Genomic DNA, 22035 nt, shown 5'->3' with positions numbered 1-22035 from the left:
GGTGGGGAGAAGGGAGGGTCTTCCCCGTGCCCCACGAGGGCTCTTGAAGGGCTCCGGGCTGCGAATTGGGTGGCCGAAGGGGCGAGCTGATTTTCGTAGGGTTTTGAAGGGCTGAGGATGAGGGGGGACGATGATGGACCGAGGCGATGAAGTGGGAGGGCGTTCTAGGTCAGAGCCGGGATGATGATGGCATTTGTTAAGCGCTTACTATGTGCAAAGCACGGTTCTAAGCGCTGGGGAGGATACAAGATGACTAAGTTGTCCCACGTGGGGCTCACAGTCAATCCCCATTTTACAGATGAGGCTCAGAGAAGTTGCCCAGGGTCACACAGCAGACGTGGCGGAGCCGGGATGCGGGCGAGGGGCCGGCGTGATCAAGGGACAGTGCGTAGGTTGGCGTTAGAAGGGCAAGGTTGGCACGTTGGGTTGTAGATCAGAGAGGTAAGGTAGAGAATTAGTGGATAGCGCGTGGGGTGTCAGAAGGTCGTGGGTTCTCATCCCGGCTCAGCCACTTATCGGCCGTGTGATCTTGGGCAAATCACTTCACTTCTCTGGGCCTCAGTGACCTCATCTGGAAAATGGGGATGGGGAATGTGAGCCCCACGTGGGACAGGGACTGCGTCCAACCCCATTTACTCGTGTCCACCCCAGTGCTTAGTACGCTGCCTGGCACACAGGAAGCACTTTTTTTTTGATGGCATTTATTACGCGCTTACTATGTGCAAAGCACTGTTCTAAGCGCTGGGGAGGTTACAAGGTGATCAGGTTTTTTTGATAGCATTTATTAAGTGCTTACTATGTGCAAAGCACTGTTCTAAGCGCTGGGGAGGTTACAAGGTGATCAGGTTGTCCCACGGGGGGCTCACAGTCTTAATCCCCATTTTACAGTTGAGGGAACTGAGGCCCAGAGAAGTGACTTGCCCAAAGTCACACAGCTGACAATTGGCAGAGCCAAGATTTGAACCCATGACCTCTGACTCCAAAGCCCGGGGTCTTTCCACTGAGCCACGCTGCTTCTCTAGCTTAACTTAACAAATAACATCATCATTATTAATATTATTGTTATTAGATGGTAGGGAGCTGATGGAGTGTTTTAAAGCCAATAGTAAATTAGTTTCTGTTTGATCTGCAGGCGGTTTAATCAACCAATCAATCCTATTGACTAAGCATTAACTATATATGAAGCACTGTACTAAACATTTGGGAGAGTACCAAACAACAGAACTGGCAGACACGTTCCCTGCCCGTACGGGCAACCCACTGTGATTCACTCATTCATTCATTCATTCATTCATTCATTCATATTTATTGAGCGCTTACTTTGTGCAGAGCACTGTACTAAGCGCTCGGGAAAGTGCAGCATGACAATAAAGAGGCCCATTCCCTGCCCACGACGAGTTTACAGTCTAGAGGTTCTTGAGGAGCGGGGAGACGTGGACTGAGAGTTTTTTCAGAAAAATGATGCCATTTGTCAGCTTGTCAGCTGTGTGACCTTGAGCAAGTCACAACTTCTCTGTGCCTCCGTTACCTCATCCGTAAAATGGGGATTAAGACTGGGAGCCCCACGTGGGACAACCTTCATTACCTTGTATCCCCTCCAGCGCTTAGAACGGAGCTTGGCACATAGTAAGCGCTTAACCAATACCGTCGTCATTATTATTGTAAGCTTTCTAGACCGTAAACATGTCATGGGTAGGGAATTCTGTAGAATTGTAATCTCCCAAGTGCTCAGTCCAATCAATCGTATTTATTGAGCGCTTACTGTGTGCAAAGCACCGGACTAAGCGCTTGGGAAGTCCAAGTTGGCAACATATAGAAACAGTCCCTACCCAACAGTCTAAAAGGGGGAGACAGAGAACAAAACCAAACATCCTAACAAAATAAAATAAATAGAAGTGCTCAATAAATATCATTGATTTGATAGCTCTCTCCGGCGTTAAGTGCCCGGGACCTAGTAGACACTCGATAATTACGGCTATTATTGCTACCACCAGAAGAAGCCTCCCTCCCCGCCGAAAAGCACACCCCAAACCGCCCGGGTACGATTCAAAAGACGCTTTATTCTCCCAAGGAAGAGACCCCATAGCGAGCGGCCCGATTCGCTGGCCTGCCCGGTGGCAACCCAGAGGTCATCATCATCATCATCAATCGCATTTATTGAGCGCTTACTATGTGCAGAGCACTGTACTAAGCGCTTGGGAAGTACAAATTGGCGAGGTGGGGAAGCCATTAAGTCGGATCGCGACGGCCCGTCAAGGGCCAGAAGGGTGCCCTTTGGCCCCTAGAGCCACCCCCTCACGTCGTGAGATTATCGGGGTCCTGGAAGTTTTGTTATTAGCCTGAGAGATCTTCCAAGGAAACGCTAGGTCTGTGGGAGAGATCCCCAAAGGGATGGGGAGAGGAAGTTTAGTGCTAAGACTCCCCCGCCACCCCGTCTTCCTGATTCCTTCTGAATCAATCAATCGTATTTATTGAGCGCTTACAGTAGGCAGAGCCCTGGACTAAGCGCTTGGGAGAGAACAGTGGGTTGCTGAATTGTACTTTCCAAGCGCTCAGTCCAGTGGTCTGCACATAATAAGCGCTCGATACATGAACAATACAAATACAACAGAGTTGGCAGACACATTCCCTCCACACAAGGAGTTTCCAGTCCAGATTTTCTACACTCTCCCCTTTTATCCCCTCGACTGTCTGCTCAGCACTTTTCTGACGCCTGAGCACTTAACACGCTCACTCCCACCTGCAGTGCGTCTGGTCGCATCTTAAAAACTCCATTTAAGCACTAATTCACGTATGTAGGTCTTTTCCCTACTTCCCGCCTCTAGTTTATTTTAGCTTCTGCCTCCCCTGCTCTGCCAGGGATCCCGTCTACTACTAAGTCGTGCTCTCCCGGGTGCTCGGTACGGTTCTCTGGCCACAGTAGGTGCTCAGGAAATAGTACCGATTGGCCGATCAACCCTCGACTGATGTATTCTGTCCATTGTGAACCCCACGTGGGACAACCTGATCACTCTGTATCCTCCCCAGCGCTTAGAACAGTGTTTTGCACATAGTAAGCGCTTAACAAATACCAAATTATTATTATTATTATTATTATTATTATTATATAGAAGACTGGTTTGTCAGGAGCAAAGCAGCATTCCCGGTTGGGGTGTTTCTGTCTCTCCTGATTTTCCCTCCGAGCGTGGGCGGGATGAAGGGAGGGCAGAGCATCGGGCTTTTAAAACCGCCTAGGAGGATGCGCTTTAAAAAAAACAAAAAGTCAGGTGGAAATCTGTCCGCCGGCAAAAATCGTTCGGATTCCCTCCCTTCCGGTGACAGCCCGCCGGGATTCTGGATGAGGAGCGACATCATCGTTGTGGGCAGGGAATGTGTCTGTTTATTATTCTGTTGTACTCTCCCAAACGCTTATTACAGTGCTCTGCACACAGTAAACGCTCAATAAATACAATTGAATGAATGAATGAATCCATGTTATGCCCACGTAGCCTAGTGGAAAGAACCCAGGCCTGGGATTCGGGGAACCTGGGTTCTAATCCCGGCTCTGCCACTTGCCCGTTGGGCCATCCTGGGCGAGTGGCTTAACTACTCTTGTGCCTCAGTTTCCTCATCTGTACAATGGGGATTCAATACCCGTTTTTATTTTCTGGTCGTCGTCAACTGCTTACCACGTACCAAGCACTGTACTAGATACGAGATAATCAGGTCGGGCCCAGTCCGTGTCTCACTGTTGTAATCCCGATTTTACGGGTGAGGGAAGTGAGGCCCGGAGAAGTGAAGTGACTCGTCCGAGGTCGCGGAGCGGACAAGCGGCAGAGCCGGGATTGGAGCCCGTGGCTTTCTGACTCCCGGGCCCGGCCTTTTTCCACTGGGCCACGCTGCTTCCTTGAGCCGGGCTCCCTCGGCTCCGATCGATCGTGTTTCTTTCCGTTTCGGGCCTAAGAGGCCTTGGGCAAACCTGCCCCTGCCCAAGGTGTCCTTATCCCGTTCTACTGCCTGGCCAACGGCCAGCTCTACAAGGACACACCATAAAAAACATTCCATAGCCAAGAGGAAATTGTTACCAAGTTTCCCACCGAAGAAATGGGGAGAAAGCACCCGACTGAAAGCTGGCTTCCAGGGGGAGGCCCGCCCTCCCGGGCTGGGTGATTCCCCCCAAAACCGTAAAGGCTGGAGCTCTGGGGGAGCTTCCCATCCCCTCCCAGGCCCAGGGTCAGGCAGATCCACACATCCACATCTGGAGGGGACTAAAGGGGAGCGGAGGGATGGCCATCGGGCCGGGTAGAAAGGAAAGAAGGCAGGGGAAACGGGGGAAAAATCTCCAACCAGATTGGGCTGAACGGCGCAGATCGTGACCTTGCTTTGCCAACCCCCTCACGGGGCGGCCTGCGGAGGGAGGGGGCTGGCTTACTTTTGACGTCGGCCTCCCGGCTTGAGAGCGCAGCTGATGATGCTTCCTTTGTGCTCTGCCAAGAGCTTAGCGCAGTGCTCAGTAAATACCGTTTCGGCTGCTACAAAGAGCAGGACGAAGTAAAACACCTCTGGGGCCACAAGCCAAGACTCCGAAAGCGACCCGGGCACTGCCCTTTAACTTGTCCATTCCTTGATGGAACGAGGCGGGCGGGGAGGTTGGCACCACCACGTCTGTGCCGGGGAAGAATCTGACGCCTCACGGGGTTATTAATAATAATAATGATGATGATGATGATGGTGTTTGTTGAACGCTTACTATGCGTCAAGTACGGCTCTAAGCACTGGGGTGGAAACAAGCCGGTCAGGTTCTTTGTCAGTGGTATTTACTGGGCGCTGGTTACTGTAGTTGGGGAAAAAGCGATCTCCGATGGCTGCCCTCCAGCACATTGCAATCTCCCGTGTTTTCCCGGTAGCGGTTGGCCGAACTCTGGGTGTTCCCAGTGTGGCCACGTGGACTTAAGGATGGCGGTGGCCGCCCCGACTACCCACCACCCACCCCCCGAAAACCAGCCTGGGCGCCAGACTCTGCCCGAGGCGGCTGGAGAATCGCCTGGTGTGGGAGGTAGGCAGAAGGCCGGCAACAGGGGGGCCTGCGGACCACAGGGTGAGCCCCGTGGGGGAGAGAGATTGTGTGTGTATTGTGGGTGTGTGTAGAATTGCCAGTCAGCAAAGAGGCAGAAGGGGGAGGGCCCAAGCCTGGGAACAGGCTGAACTGGTCTGAGGCCTTGGCTTCCCAGTGGGAGGGAGGGAATTCCACCCTCTGCTTGGGCTGGGGGGATGGGAGGCGGGTATGGAATGGGCCAGGGAATGGGGGAGGGAGGGAGAGGAGGTCGTTCTTGGAATTCCCCCACTGCTCTGGAGTCCGGGAACCGGCCCCCATCCTTCCCTCTTCCCCCGGAAGAGGGGTTGCGGGCTCCAGGCCCCCTCGGCTGTGGTGGAAAACTGTGAAGGGAATAGAGGCATTTTAAGGTTGGGGCTCGGGAGTTCATAGTTATAGGGGGAGGCACAGGGTGGGTGGGCGCTTGACCCCGACCTGAGTGGGAGCGAGGATGCCAGAGTGCCGGGCCGGGCGACGGGGAAGCCCTGCCGACTTGGGAGGAGGCCCTGCCGCAGCTGGTGGGAACCTGCCCGCTGCACCTGAGCCTTTCCCAGAATTCCCAAAAGGGCCCGGGGGAGCGGGTGGACGTGCGAGCCCCAAAAGGAGGAGCCCAGAAGCTGCCACGTCAGGGACCGGCCCTCGAACCCTAACCGTCCACTTCCAGTTAGCTGTGGCCCACACCTCGCTTGAGGTGGACGGGGCTGGCCGTGGGGGTGACGGGCTGGCATTGGGCCCCGCGCGGGACCTGCCCCAGATGGGTACGGCCACGGCCCGTCCCTGGAGGCATTCATGGTGTTACCATCTGGGTGACAATGGGCACCGACCCCTGGGGGACAACGAGGTCCAATAACACTTCAGTGGGCGGGTGGGGGGGACCTGTTTCCCACAGCCCCATCTGTGTTGAACCCCAAGTTCGTGCCCGGGGCCCCCATGGGGGGAGAAGAGGGGAGAAGGAACAGAATGGAAAGGAAGAACCAGCGTGGCTCTGTGCAAAGTCAGAGATCGTGGGTTCAAATCCCGGCTCCGCCAATTGTCAGCTGGGTGACTTTGGGCAAGTCACTTCACTTCTCTGGGCCTCAGTTTCCTCATCTGTAAAATGGGGATGAAGACTGTGAGCCCCCCGTGGGACAAGCTGATCACCTTGTAACCTCCCCAGTGCTTAGAACAGTGCTTTGCACATAGTAAGCACTTAACAAATGCCATCATCATATTATGATTATTAATAAATCCCGGCTCTGCCAATTGTCAGCTGTGTGACTTAGAGCGAGTCACTTCACTGTGCCTCAGTTAACTCATCTGTAAAATGGGGATTAATTATTATTATTATTATTAATAATAAATCCCGGCTCTGCCAATTGTCAGCTGTGTGACTTAGAGCGAGTCACTTCTCTGTGCCTTAGTTAACTCATCTGTAAAATGGGGATGAAGACTTGTGAGCCCCCCGTGGGACAAGCTGATCACCTTGTAACCTCCCTAGCGCTTAGAACAGTGCTTTTCACATAGTAAGCACTTAATAAATGCCATCATCATCATCATCATTATTACTATTATTAATAAATCCCGGCTCTGCCAATTGTCAGCTGTGTGACTTAGAGCGAGTCACTTCTCTGTGCCTCAGTTAACTCATCTGTAAAATGGGGATTAATTATTATTATTATTAATAATAATAAATCCCGGCTCTGCCAATTGTTAGCTGTGTGACTTACAGCAAGTCACTTCTCTGTGCCTCAGTTAACTCATCTGTAAAATGGGGATTAAGACTGTGAGCTCCCTGTGGGACAACCGGATCACCTTGTAACCTCCCCAGTGCTTAGAACAGTGCTTTGCACATAGTAAGCACTTAATAAATGCCATCATCATCATTATTATTAATAATAAATCCCGGCTCTGCCAATTGTCAGCTGTGTGACTTACAGCGAGTCACTTCTCTGTGCCTCAGTTAACTCATCTGTAAAATGGGGATGAAGACTGTGAGCCCCCCGTGGGCCAACCTGATCACCTTGTAACCTCCCCAGCGCTTAGAACAGTGCTTTGCACACAGTAAGCACTTAACAAATGCCATCATCATCATTATTATTATTATTAATAAATCCCGGCTCTGCCAATTGTCAGCTGTGTGACTTAGAGCGAGTCACTTCGCTGTGCCTCAGTTAACTCATCTGTAAAATGGGGATTAATTATTATTATTAATAATAATGATAAATCCCGGCTCTGCCAATTGTCAGCTGTGTGACTTAGAGCGAGTCACTTCTCTGTGCCTCACTTAACTCATCTGTAAAATGGGGATTAAGACTGTGAGTCCCCCATGGGCCAACCTGATCACCTTGTAACCTCCCCCAGCGCTTAGAACAGTGCTTTGCACATAGTAAGCGCTTCATAAATGCCATCATCATTATTATTATTGTGGGGGGGGGGGGCGGGGGCCCGGGCCAAGTCCGCAGGCCAGGGGTCTTGGGCCGCGGATGTATCAGTCCTGCTTGTCCCCCTTCTGCTTCCAGGGGTAGATGAGCTCGCCGACAAACAGCTTCTTGCACAAGGAGCCCCAGGAGTCCTTGGGGCAGCCGCTGTAGGTGGGGAGCCAGTAAGTCTGCACCACGCTGCCGTAAGACAGGGGATTGATCTGGAAAACACACAGGCGGGAAGGTCGGGGGCACGCGTGCGCGTGTGACCGGCCGGCCTTGGCTCCCCGTCAGCCCGTCCAGAGGGCGGGGGACCCCGCCTGAGGAGGCCCCAAGTCCACGGGGGGCGGCTGGGCTGCGGGCAGGGCGGTGCAGACCCCTGAGGGCAGGGGGGCTCGGCCAACAGAAGCTGGGGGGGCCTTCGGGAAGAGTGAGGCCCAGGCCAGAGGGCACCTGTTCCTCTGGGCTTCCCCAAATCCTCCCCCCTGGGGGCTTCAGCCTTCCACCTGGGCAACCACGGCCTGCCCCTACTAGCCAGTCCCTACTAGTTAACCAAGCACCTACTTCCATCGAAGCAGCCGGGCTTAGTGGAAAGGGCCCAGGCTTGGGAGACGGAGGTCGTGGGTTCTAATCCCAGCTCCGTCACTTATTAGAGAAGCAACGTGGCTCAGAGGACGGAGCACGGGCTTGGGAGTCAGAGGTTCTAATCCCGGCAAGCCACTTAACTTCTCTGTGCCTCAGTTCCCTCACCTGGAAAACAGGGATGAAGACTGTGAGCCCCACGTGGGGCAACCTGATTACCTTGTATCCCTCCAGTGCTTAGAACAGTGTTTGGCACATAGTAAGTACTTAACAAATGCCATCATTATTAGTACTATTATCAGCTGTGTGACTCTGGGCAAATCACTTAACTTCTCTGTGCCTCAGTTACCTCATCTGTAAAATGGGGATTATGACTCTGAGCCCCACAAGGGACAACCTGATTGCCTTGTATCTACCCCATCACTTAGAACAGCGCTTGGCACATAGGAAATGCTTAACAAATACCATCGTTATTATTATTATTCATTCATTTGATTGTATTTATTAAGTGCTTACTATGTGCAGGGCGTTGTACTAAGTCCTTGGGTGAGGTGGTTTACACATAGCCTCATAGCCATCGCACCTGCCTGGGCCTCCATGCCTGCTGCTCTGTCGGGGTGCTGATCCCCATTCTCATCCCACCGACATCCACCCCCACACTGCCCCCTGACCGTCCAGGTCATGGGTTCTAATCCTGACTCCGCCACTTGTCAGCTGTGTGAGCTTGGGCAGGTCCCTTCTCTTCTCTGGGCCTCAGTTCCCTCATCTGGAAAATGGGGATGAAGACTGTGAGCCCCACGTGGGATAAACTGATTACCTTGTATCCACCCCAGTGCTTAGAACAGTGTTTGGCACACTGAGTGCTTAACAAATACCAACATTATCATTATTATTATTATCCAAGTGCCGGACTACTCTGTTCCAGGCACCGATTCTGACTTCAGAATACATATATACCTGTATATATGTATATATGTTTGTACGTATTTATTACTCTATTTATTTATTTTACCTGTACATATCTATTCTATTTATTTTATTTTGTTAATATGTTTTGTTTTGTTCTCTGTCTCCCCCTTCTAGACTGTGAGCCTACTGTTGGGTAGGGACCGTCTCTATATGTTGCTGACTTGTACTAATCTGGGCCTCAGTTCCCTCATCTGGAAAATGGGGATGAAGACTGTGAGCCCCACGTGGGATAACCTGATTACCTTGTATCTACCCCAGTGCTTAGAACAGTGTTTGGCACACTGAGCGTTTAACAAATACCAACATTATTATTATTGTTATCCAACTGCCGGACTACTCCATTCCAGGCACCGATTCCGACTTCAGAATACATATATACCTGTATATATGTATATATGTTTGTACGTATTTATTACTCTATTTTACTTGTACATATCTATTCTATTTATTTTATTTTGTTAATATGTTTTGTTTTGTTCTCTGTCTCCCCCTTCTAGACTGTGTGCCCACTGTTGGGTCGGGACCGTCTCTAGATGTTGCCGACTCGTACTTCCCAAGCGCTTAGTCCAGTGCTCTGCACACAGGAAGCGCTCAATAAATACGATTGATTGATTGATTCAGGGCCCCGGATCGGGGCTGGGTGAACTTACAAAAATGACCCTGAAAATGGGGAGACAGCGGTTCCCCCCAGCTGCTCTGTCGGCTCGCTGAGGGCGGGGGCCCTGTCGACGAAGTCCGTCACGCTCTCCCAGGTGTACTAAAGGACAGTGCTCCGCACCCAGGAGTGCTCAATAAATACAATTGATGGATTGCCCGATCCAGACAGTCAGGAGGCCATGTCACCGACCCTGAGGACGGGGTTGTGGTCTGGAGGGAGAGTTCGAACTTCTTGCCTCCAGGGAAAACCAAGAAGACCCCCATTCCCTGCCCTCGGAGGACGCGGGCTCCCAGAGCCGCGGGGCTCTTCCGGACCGGAGCTTACCTGCATCAGCAGGCGGAGGGGCTTGCCGGTCTCCTGCTCCAGGACCCGGAATTTCACGCCGGCTGAAAGCGACAGAGAGAGAGGGAGAGAGATGCACACAAGCACAACACACACACACACACACATGCGTGTGTGGGTGGAGATGCTGGGGAGAGGCCCAGTTGAGCCCCAGCCGCCACCAATGGAGAAACGGAGGGGATTGAGGGAAAGGGGGCAGGCCTGTCATTATTTTCCAGCGTTTTGGTCGTGGTGATGAAGCGCTTTGAATAACAATAATAATAAAAACAACAGCAATAATAATTGTGGTATTCGGTAAGCACTTACTCTCAAGCACTGTTCCAAAAGACCTGGCACATTCCCCGTCCCACCAAGGGGTCCCAGTCTAAGGAGGCGGGAGTACAGGTATCGAATCCCCATTTTACAGATAATAATAATAATAATAATAATAATGATGGCATTTATTCCCTTCTAGACTGTGAGCCCGCTGTTGGGTAAGGACCGTCTCTATATGTTGCTAACTTGTACTACCCAAGTGCTGTGAGCCCACTGTTGGGTAGGGACTGTCTCTGTATGTTGCCAACTTGTACTTCCCAAGCGCTTAGTACAGTGCTCTGCACACAGTAAGCGCTCAATAAATACGATTAATTGATTGATTGATTAATACAGTGCTCTGCACACAGTAAGCGCTCAATAAATACGATTGAATGAATGAATGAATGAATTTATTAAGCGCTTACTCTGTGCAAAGCACTGTTCTAAGCGCTGGGGAGGTTACAAGGTGATCAGGTTGTCCCACGGGGGGCTCACAGTCAATCCCCATTTTACAGATAAGGGGACTGAGGCCCAGAGAAGTGAAGTGACTTGCCCAAAGTCACCCAGCTGACAGTTGGTGGAGCCGGAAATTGAACCCATGACCACTGACTCCAAAGCCCGCGGTCCTTCCACTGAGCCACGAAGGGAGACCCAGAGGAAGTGAAACGACTTGCCCAGGGTCACAGGGCAGATCCGGGGTTAGCCCCGGGTCCTCCAACTCCCAGACCTGTGCTCTTTCCACCAGGCCACCCTGCTTGCCGCTCCCGTGGTCTACCGCAAAGGGAGTGCAACTGGCGGGGGCCTGAAGACCTGGGTTCTAGTGCCGGTTTTATCCCCGGGCTGTGGCGAGTGACGCCGGACAAGTCCCTTCGCCGCTCCGGACCTCGGTTTCCTCATCCGTCAAACGGGGATGAGGTCCCCGCTCTCCCTCCCTCTTCCGGTGGGGCAGCCGCCCCCCTCGCCGAGCTGGCTCCGTGGGGGTCACTCACCCGCGAGTCTGTAGGACCGGCAGAGCCGCAGGCCGAGGGCGTAAAGGGGCACGGAGTTGATCAGGTCCACGAGGAGATGTATCAGGCCCTGTACCACCACCACCAGCAGTCGGAGCTTCAAAGGGGCGGGAGAGATGGGGTCGATGACCCGTTCCCCCGGCGGGTTCCCCTCCCCTGCCGTCCTCTGCCCCCCAGGGCTGGCATGTGGGGCATGGCATCCAGCCTCCGTGTCGTCTGCTGGCACACGCCAGAGTTGGGAAAGTCGGGGACTGCCACAGGGAGTGGAAAGACTGTCCCGTGACCCCAGTCACAGTGTTCAGGGCGGGTCGGGGCCGAGGACGGCCTTTGGGTAACCTAGCTGTCCCGGGTAGGCACCCCCCGGCCTCAAAGGGCCCAAATCGCCACGCTACACGGAGAAGATCTCAGAGCCGGAAGGATGAGGCGCGTCCGTGCCCACCGGGAAGCTGGCAGAGGAAGGGGTCAGTGGTTCCACCAGGAGAGGCCTCGGACCCCGGCGGGGCTGGGGAACAGAGTGGAGCCTCAGCCCACCCGTCCACCCGCAGTGGGCGACCCCCAGACCAGCCCGGTCCTCTCCTCGGAGCCGCCGCGGGCGGGCAGCCGGGCTGGGGAGCGAGGGGGCCTCGGCCCGGCCGCTGCCAGCTTACCAAGGTGAACGCCAAGTAGTAGAGGGCTGTCGTGGGCAGGAGGAAGAGCAGCATGGTAAACAGCAAAGTCCCAATAAACAGCTGCGGGCAAAAGATGGGCAGAGTTCACTTTCTATCCTCCTCCTTCTCCTTCTCTTCCTCTCTCAGTGCATCAGAGAGCCCCCCCAGAATAATAATCATAGTATTTGTTAAGCACTTAGTATGTGCCAAGCACCATACTAAGCCCTGGGGTAGATACAAGATCATCAGGTCCCCCGTGGGGCTCCACAGCTTCAGGGGAAAGGGTACTAAATCCCCATTTTGAAGGTGAGGGAAGTTTGGAGAGAAATGATCCCCATGTGGGCATTTTGCCACGTGCCACCCCTGCCCGCCTCTCACTCGTCACAACGGGAAAACCTGACGGGCAGGGACCAAGGGGCACAGCGGGCGCGGTGAAACGTTGATGCGTGGATTAACTGGTATCCCAGGAAAAGGGTGCCGTGGGCACCAGTGTGTACTCCGGGGCGGCGTGGAGCTGTTTTCTTAATAATGAATACCAATTAATAATAATTATGGTATTTGTCGAGCGCTTACTATGCGCCTGGCACTGCACTAAGCGCTGGGGTGGATACAAGCAAAATCGAGTTGGACCCGATCCCTGTCCCACGTGGGGCTCCCGGTCTCAATCCCCCTTTTACAGATGAGGTAACTGAGGCCCTGAGAAGTGAAGTGGCTTGCCCAAAGTCACAAACAGACAGGTGGCGGAGCCGGGATTAGAACCTATGACCTTCTGGCTCCCAGAAGGTTAACAATCGCGGTGTTTGTTAAGCACTTACTGCATGTTCACGGTGTTAATCCCCATTTTACAGATAAGGTAACTGAGGCCCGGGGAAGTGGAGTGGCTTGCAGGTACCCCCGTCCCCTGCCCATCCCCGACTCCTCAGTTTTCCCCCGAATCCATACTAATAATGACGGTATTTGTTAAGCGCTTACCAGGCACCGTACGAAGCGCTGCGGGGGATACAAGCAAATCGACTCATCTGTAAAATGGGGATTAAGACTGTGAGCCCCCCGTGGGCCAACCTGATCACCTTGTAACCTCCCCAGCGCTTAGAACAGTGCTTTGCACCTAGTACGCACTTAGTAAATGCCATCATTATTATTATTATTATTATTATCGAGCTGGACCCCGTCTCTGTCCCATGTGGGACAGAGAGTCTTTTAGACTGTGAGCCCACTGTTGGGTAGGGACTGTCTCTATATGTTGCCAATTTGTACTTCCCAAGCGCTTAGTACAGTGCTCTGCACATAGTAAGCGCTCAATAAATACGATTGATGATGATGTGGGGCTCCCAGTCTCAATCCCCAGGTGAGGGAAAGGAGACACGGAGAAGTAAAGTGACTTGCTCGAGGTCACACGGCGGACAAGCGGCGGAGCCAGGATTAGAACCCGTGACCTCCTGAATCCCGGGCCAAGGCGGTAGCCACTACCCCGTGATAAGCTCAGCGGTGCCCTGGGGCAGAGGTTGGGTGGATCCAAGGGCATCGGAGGCCCGCTAGGCTGGGACACAGTGCACGGGCCGGGGCAGGCGTCGGGAATTGCGTGGGAAGGTGCCAGGGGATGGCGTCCGGCTCCGCGGTGGAAACTTCAGGGACCAGATTCCCCGGTTACCTGGTCCAGGTCGTAGGAGCAGGAGTCCACGCGCTGCCTCAAGACGTTCCACTTCTTCCCTCGAAACAGGCGCCACAGGGAGGAGAGGCCGTAGATCTTCAGACAATACAGCCTGCGCGCCCAGTAAGAATAATAATAATAATAATGACGATGGCATTTATTAAGCACTGTTCTAAGCGCTGGGGATCAGGTATGTCCCATGGGGGGGGCTCACAGTCTTCATCCCCATTTAACAGATGAGGGAACTGAGGCCCAGAGAAGTGATTCTTCTCCCGCTTTTAGACTGTGAGCCCGCTGTTGGGTAGGGACTGTCTCTATAGGTTGCCAACTTGTGCTTCCCAAGCGCTTGGTACAGTGCTCTGCACACAGTGTGTGCTCAATAAATACGATTGATTGATTGATTTGCCCAAAGTCACACAGCTGACGAGTGGAGGAGCCGGGATTTGAACCCATGGCCTCTGGCTCCGAAGCCCGGGCTCTTCCCACTGAGCCACGCTGCTTCTCAGTAAGGGCCGGCTTGTGTGCGGCCCTCTGGGACCTGACTGGCCTCTTGCTGGGGATGGGGAGGGCGCGGTCTGACGGGCTCCTGGCCGAGTGACCCACGCTTAGTCCAGTGCTCTGCACACAGTAAGCGCTCAATAAATACGACTGGACGAATGAATAAAATGGGAATTGAGACCACATGGGACAGGGACTGCGTTCAACCTGATTTGCTTGTATCCACCCCAGCGCTTAGAACAGTGCCTGGCACGTAGTAAGCGCTTAACAAATGCCAGAATTATTATTATTATCAGCGCTCAGAGCACTGTTTGGCACATAGTAAGCGTTTAACAAATCCCATCATTATTATTATTATGGGCAAATTGGGTTGGAGAGTCCTTGTCCCACATAATAATAATAGTGATGGTGTCGACGTGTTTTGTTTTGTTGTCTGTCTCCCCCTTCTAGACTGTGAGCCCATTGTTGGGTAAGGACCGTCTCCATATGTTGCCGATTTGGACTTCCCAAGCGCCTAGAAGCAGCGTGGCTCAGTGGGAAGGGCCCGGGCTTTGGAGTCAGAGGTCATGGGTTCAAATCCCGGCTCCGCCAATTGTCAGCTGGGTGACTTTGGGCAAAGTCACTTCACTTCTCTGGGCCACGGTGACCTCATCTGCAAAATGGGGATTAAGGCTGTGAGCCCCCCGTGGGACAACCTGATCATCTTGTAACTTTCCCAGTGCTTAGAACAGTGCTTTGCACATAGTAAGCGCTTAATAAATGCCATCATTATTATTATTACAGTGCTCTGCACACAGTAAGCGCTCAATAAATACGATTGAATGAATGAATACTAATGATAATCGGGGTGTTTGTTAAGGGCCTACTATGTAATGAGCGCTGTAATAGATAGATAATCTATCTAATAGATAGATAGATAGATATAGATAGATGATTGATTGATAGATAGATAGATAGACAGACAGACAGACTGGGATAGGTAATCAGGTCAGACACAACTTCCCGTCCCACGTGGGGCTTGTGGTCTTAGGAGAAGGGAGCAGTCTTGACTCCCCATTTTACAAAGGATGAAACCGAGGCCCGGGGAGATGAAGTGACTCATTCCAGCGGGCAAGGGGCAGAGCGGGGATTCGAACTCAGGTCCTCTAGCTGCCAGACCTGGGCTCTTTCGGTTCTGGAGTGACATAATAATAACGGTGTTTGTTAAGTGCTTACTATGTGCCAGGCACTGTACTAGGCGCTGGAGTGAAAGCCCAGGGCGGGGAGAGGGGGAGTTCACCTGGCTCCGTAGACGTAGAAGCAGTAAATGTGGAAGGTCAGTAGGGCCAGGATGTCCGAGAGGATGGCCATGGCCACCGTCAGGCCCAGGCAGGCCGACAGACCGACGTACCACAGGATCATGTCGATGAAGGGGGACATCAGGTGGATGTAACCTGGAGAAGCGAGCAACCAGTCGCATTTACTGAGCGCTTTTTTAAAAAAAAACAGTATCTGTTAAGCGCTTATTTTGCACCAGGCACTGTGCTAAGCGCTGGGGTAGATACAAGCTAATCAGGTCGGATGTGCATTGAGCTTTAATTCTATTTGCTTTGATGACTTGACACCTGTCCAGATGTTTTGTTGTCTTTCTCCCCCTTCTAGACTGTGAGCCCGTTGTTGGGGAGGGACCGTCTCTATATGTTGCCAACTTGTACTTCCCGAGCGCTTAGTACAGTGCTCTGCACACAGTAAGCGCTCAATAAATACGATTGAATGAATGAATGAATACAAGCTAATCAGGTCGGACACCGTCCCTGTCCCACGTGGGGCTCACGGTCTTCATCCCCATTTTATAATGAGGTAACCGAGGCCCGGAGAAATGAAGTGACTTGCCCAAGGTCCCACCGCAGATGAGTGGTGGAAGCAGGATTAGAACCCAGATTCTCTCTCGGGCCTGGACTGCCGGACTGGGACCATTGGCTCCATCAGGAGAAGCAGCGTGGCTCAGTGGAAAGAGCCCGGGTTTTGGAGTCAGAGGTCATGGGTTCAAATCCCGGCTCTGCCAATTGTCAGCTGTGTGACTTTGGGCAAGTCACTTCACTTCTCTGTGCCTCAGTTACCTCATCTGTAAAATGGGGATTAAGACTGGGAGCCCCCTGTGGGACAACCTGATCACCTTGTAACCTCCCCAGGGCTTAGAACAGTGTTTTGCACATAGTAAGTGCTTAATAAATGCCATTAGTATTATTATTATTATTATTATCAGGCCTGCAGTGGCTAGTGACATCACCCCCCTCACATTCTTCCCAGCTGAGACGGAGAAGGGGAAATGCAGAAGAGGAAGCTGAACTGATCGTCTGTCGATCAGTCGGTGGTATTTATTGAGTGCTTACCGTGCGCAGGGAACTTGGGGAAAGATAATACAACAGAATTAGAAGGTACATTCCCTGCCCATAATGATCTTACTGTCTAGAGGGGGAGAGGGACGTTAATATCGATAAATAATTTCTAATATAATGATTTATATCAAATATCAAATGCCAGGGCGTCATGGACACAGACGAAGCAGAAGGGAGGGTGGGCTGGGAAAAAGAGGGGTTAATTGGGGAAGGCCTCTTGGAGGAGGTGACTTTATTATTGTACTTGTACTTCCCAAGCGCTTAGTACAGTGCTCTGCACACAGTAAGCGCTCAATAAATACGATTGATTGATTGATTATTATTGTAAGAAGCAGTGTGGCTTAGTGGAAAGAGCCCAGGCTTGGGAGTCAGAGGTTGTGGGTTCTAATCCCGGCCCTGCCACTTGTCAGCTGTGTGACTTCGGGCAAGTCTTCTCGGTGCCTCGGTGACCTCATCTGTAAAATGGGGATTAGGGCTGTGAGCCCCACGTGGGACAACCCGATGACCATGTATCTACCCCAGCGCTCAGAACAGCGCTTGGCACATAGTAAGCGCTTAACGAAATACCATCATCATTATCATTATTAAGACTTTGAAAGTGGGGAAAGTGGTAGTCTGGCATACCTGGAGGGGGAGGGAGTTCCGGGATAGCAGAAGGACTTGGGAAAAGAGATAGATGAGATACATTGTTCACTGAGGTGCGAGCCCCTTAACCAGTTTGATACTCCCCCCAGCCCCACAGCAATTTTGTAAATTCATTCATTCATTCATTCAATCCTATTTATTGAGCACTTACTGTGTGCGGAGCGCCTTACTAAGCACTCTACTCCTCCTCCTCGCGGTAATCTATTTTAACGCCTGTCTCCAGGGTGTATTGTATTTTTGATATTATTGGTAATAATCATAATGGCATTTATTAAGCGCTTACTATGTGCAAAGTGCTGTTCTAAATGCTGGGTATATTGTATTTTTGATATTATTGGTAATAATCATAATGGCATTTACTAAGCGCTTACTATGTGCAAAGCACTGTTCTAAATGTTAGGTATATTGTATTTTTGATATTACTGGTAATAATTATAATGGCATTTATTAAGCGCTTACTATGCACAAAGCACTGTTCTAAATGCTGGGGAGGTTACAAGGTGATCAGGTTGTCCCACGGGGGGCTCACCATCTTAATCCCCATTTTCCAGATGAGGGAACTGAGGCCCACAGAAGGGAAGTGACTTGCCCAAAGTCACACAGCTGACAATTGGCAGAGCCAGGATTCGAACCCATGACCCCTGACTCCAAAGCCCGGGCTCTTTCCACTGAGTCACGCTGCTTCTCCTGGTAGATCTTCTACGTTGCCCTTGGGCTTGGATTTTCTCCTTTCATTCCCCCCTTCTTCAACCCCCCCTAGAACTTATGTATGTATGTCTGTACATATTTATTACTCTATTTATTTATTTTACTTGTACATATCTATTCTATTTTACTTTGTTAGTATGTTTGGTTTTGTTCCCTGTCTCCCCCTTCTAGACTGTGAGCCCACTGTTGGGTAGGGACTGTCTCTATATGTTGCCATCTTGTACTTCCCAAGCGCTTAGTACAGTGCTCTGCACACAGTAAGCGCTCAATAAATACGATTGATTGATTGATTGATTGATTATGTCCCCATCCGAAATTTATTTATTTATATTCACGTCGGTCTCCTCCTCTAGACCTTAAGCCTGTCGTGGGCAGGGAATGAGTCTGACTCTGCCCCCCTCTCCCAAGCGCTTAGGACGTACGGTAAGCACTCAATAAATACCACCGATTGATCCGTTGTGCTGTGAGCGCTCGATAAAAGCCGCTGATCGGTCGATTGAGAAGGGGAACAGGGAACGGAGGAAGAGGTGGGGAAGGGGAAATGGAGAAGGGCTGGAGAATGTAAAGGAGAGTGTCGGGGGGGAGAAGGAAAGGGAGAGGGAGGGAGAAAGAGCGGGCCAGGGCCCGATGTGCACTTACTAATCCAGAGGTGAATGTGGTAAAGAAAGAAGCGGCCCAGCACCTGGTCCAAAGCTCGGTTCATTTTTAAGCCGGCGGGGACACCCATCAGCCATTGCAGCAGGTCCTGGAGCTCTTTGGCCACATGCTGTCAAGACAAGGAGACGGGTTGAAGAAGTCTACAACAGTGCTTTATTCTATTTATTTTATTCTGTTAATATGTTTTGTTTTGTTCTCTGTCTCCCCCTTTTAGACTGTGAGCCCACTGTTGGGTAGGGACTGTCTCTATATGTTGCCAACTTGTACTTCCCAAGAGCTTAGTGCAGTGCTCTGCACACAGCAAGCGCTCAATAAATACGATTGATGATGATGATAGTAAGCGCTTAATACATGCCATCAAAAAAAAAAAAAAAGCTAGGCGAGTGGCAGTCCGTCAGAGGGCTAGAATGATCATGATGGCATTTGTTAAGCGCTTACTATGTGTGAAGCACTGTTCTAAGCGCTGGGGGGAATACAAGGTGATCAGTTTGTCCCATGTGGGGCTCACAGTCTTCAACCCCATTGTCCAGATGAGGTCACCGAGGCTCAGAGAATAATAATAATGATGGCATTTGTTAAGCGCTTACTACATGAGAAGCAGCGTGGCTCAATGGAAAAGAGCATGGGCTTTGGAGTCAGAGGTCATGGGTTCAAATCCCCGCTCCGCCAATTGTCAGCTGTGTGACTTTGGGCAAGTCACTTAACTTCTCTGGGCCTCAGTTACCTCATCTGTAAAATGGGGATGAAGACTGTGAGCCCCCCGTGGGACAACCTGATCACCTTGTAACCTCCCCAGCGCTTAGAACATTGCTTTGCACATAGTAAGCGCTTAACAAATGCCATCATTATTGTTATTATTACGTGCAAAGCACTGTTCTAAGCGCTGGAAGCTAAGGGACTTGCCCAAGGTCACATAGCAGACATGTGGCGGGGCGGGGATTAGAACCCATGACCTCTGACTCCCAAGCCCTGGTTCATTCATTCATTCATTCAGTCGTACTTATTGAGCGCTTACTGTGTGCAGAGCACTGTACTAAGCGCTTGGGAAGTACAAGTTGGCAATCTTTCCACTGAGCCAGGCTGCTTCTCATTAGCATTAGAAGTAGCGCCAATGTGCTCTTTAAAGTCTAAGGGCTTGAGACGGAAAGAGGCTTTCCTTTAGGAATGAAATATTTAGCTCCTTTGAGCAGGAAGGACTTTTTGAAAGAATGGTATTTATTAAGTGCTCCCTATGGGCCGGATACTGTACGCTAAGCGCTGAGGTGGGTAAAAAACTGAAAAAGAGATGCCCCGTTCTGTTCATTCATTCCTTCATTCATTCAATCGTACTTATTGAGCGCTTACTGTGTGCAGAGCACTGTACTGAGCGCTTGGGAAGTACAAGTCGGCAACATATAGAGACGGTCCCCTACCCAACAACGGGCTCACAGTCTAGAAGGGGGAGACGGACCACAAAACAAGACATGTGGACAGGTGTCAAAGCCGTCAGAATCAACAGAATTATAGCTACATGCACATCATTAATAAATATACACAAGTAAAATAAACAAAGCAATAAATATGGACAAACTTATACAAGTAGCTCATTCACAAAAGGCTCTAGGGAAGCAGCATGGCATAATAATAATAATAATGATAATAATAATAATGATGGCATTTGTCAAGCGTTCACTATGTGCCAAGCACTGTTCTAAAGAGCCCGGGCTTGGGAGTCGGAGGTCGTGGGTTCTAATCCTGGCTCCACCACTCGTCAGCTGTGGGACTTTGGGCAAGTCACTTCTCTGGTCCTCAGTTACCTCATCTGTAAAATGGGGATTAAAAGTGTAAGCCCCACGCGGGACAACCTGATAACCTTGTATCTCCCCCAGCAGAGGAAGTGCTCAACAAATACCATCATCGCCAACTTATTGAGCGCTTACTGTGTGCAGAGCACTGTACTAAGTGCTTGGGAAGTGCAAGTTGGCAATCTTTCCACTGAGCCAGGCTGCTTCTCATTAACATTAGAATTAGCGCCAATGTGCTCTTTAAACTCTAAGAGCTTGAAATGGAAAGAGGCTTTCCTTTAGGAATGAAATATTTAGCTCCTTTGAGCGCTGTGGGCAGCAGGGAGGACTTTTTGAAAGAAAGGTATTTATTAAGTGCTCCCTATGGGCCAGATACTGTACGCTAAGTGCTGGGGTGGGTAAAAAACTGAAAAAGAGATGCCCCGTTCTGCTGGACTCACGTCAGCCGCGGGGGTGAGGGCGTTGGCCAGCTGTCCGATCCGGTTCTTCCTATACAGCCAGGATACCAGCAGAACTCCCAGGGTCACGTCCACCAGGAGCGAGACAAAGATGTTGGCTTTTCTGCAAGAAATCAATCAATCACTCAATACAGCCCACTAGACTGTAAGTGTGTTGAGGGCAGGGAACGTATCTATCGACTTTGTTATACTGTCCCCAGAGCTTAGAACAGTGCTTTGCACGTAGGAAGTGCTTAACAAATGCCATCATTATTATTATTATTAGGTCTATTACTCTATTTATTACTTTATTTATTTATTTATTTTACTTGTACATATCCATTCTATTTTGTTAATCTGTTTGGTTTTGTTCTCTGTCTCCCCCTTCTAGACTGTGAGCCCACTGTTGGGTAGGGACCGCCTCTATATGTTGCCAACTTGGACTTCCCAAGTGCTTAGTACAGTGCTCTGCACACAGTAAGCGCTCAATAAATATGACTGATTGATTGATTCTACTTCCTGGGCAAGTCACTAAATCTCTGGGCCTCGGTTTCCTCCTCTGTAAAATGGGGATAAGATCTCTGTGCCTAATCTGATTCTCCTGCTTCTACCCCGGTGCCTAGGACTGTGCTTGGCGCCTAGAGGACACGTACGAACCTTACCCAAGTTATACCAACTCCAAACAGGGCGGGAAAGGGGAAGGGGACCACTGCCAGCCTGGGCCTGACCTAATCAATCAATCAATCAATCAATCGTATTTATTGAGCGCTTACTGTGTGCAGAGCACTGTACTAAGCACTTGGGAAGTCCAAGTTGGCAACATATAGAGACGGTCCCTACCCAACAGCGGGCTCACAGTCTAGAAGGGGGAGACAGAGAACAAAACAAAACATATTAACAAAATAAAATAAGTAGAATAGATATGTACAAGTAAAATAGAGTAATAGAGTAATAGACTTAATAATAATAATAATAATGGCATTTATTAAGTGCTTCCTATGTGCAAAACACTGTTCTAAGCGCTGGGGAGGTTACAAGGTGATCAGATTGGCCCACGTGGGGCTCACAGTCTTAACCCCCATTTTCCAGATGAGGGAACTGAGGCACACAGAAGTGAAGTGTCTTGCCCAAAGTCACCCGGCTGATAACTGGTGGAGCCGGGATTTGAACCCATGACCTCTGACTCCAAAGCCCGGGCTCTTCCCGCTGAGCCACGCTGCTTCTCCGCACCCTCAGCACTTAGCACAGCGCGGGGCTCTCAGAAAGCCCTTCGCCAATAGCACCACGGTGATGACGGTGACCCGCTGG

At 50.9% G+C, this 22035-nt stretch overlaps 1 protein-coding gene across 1 annotated transcript in view; it reads right to left on the bottom strand.

Moving 5' to 3' along the window:
• Positions 1 to 7446: 7446 nt before the first annotated feature.
• Positions 7447 to 22035, bottom strand: part of PIGQ (phosphatidylinositol glycan anchor biosynthesis class Q) — a 67036-nt gene continuing 52447 nt past the window's right edge. The window contains 8 exon segments of the mRNA XM_038763122.1: positions 7447 to 7691; positions 10004 to 10065; positions 11305 to 11419; positions 11970 to 12050; positions 13621 to 13732; positions 15398 to 15551; positions 18489 to 18615; positions 20731 to 20851. Of these exon segments, the coding sequence (XP_038619050.1) occupies positions 7539 to 7691; positions 10004 to 10065; positions 11305 to 11419; positions 11970 to 12050; positions 13621 to 13732; positions 15398 to 15551; positions 18489 to 18615; positions 20731 to 20851 (925 nt within the window). The 3' untranslated portion in view covers positions 7447 to 7538.

Source organism: Tachyglossus aculeatus, chromosome 21 (genome assembly GCF_015852505.1).
Source record: "Tachyglossus aculeatus isolate mTacAcu1 chromosome 21, mTacAcu1.pri, whole genome shotgun sequence".
NCBI classification, from domain to species: domain Eukaryota; kingdom Metazoa; phylum Chordata; class Mammalia; order Monotremata; family Tachyglossidae; genus Tachyglossus; species Tachyglossus aculeatus.
This window is presented reverse-complemented; position numbering and strand designations above follow the sequence as displayed.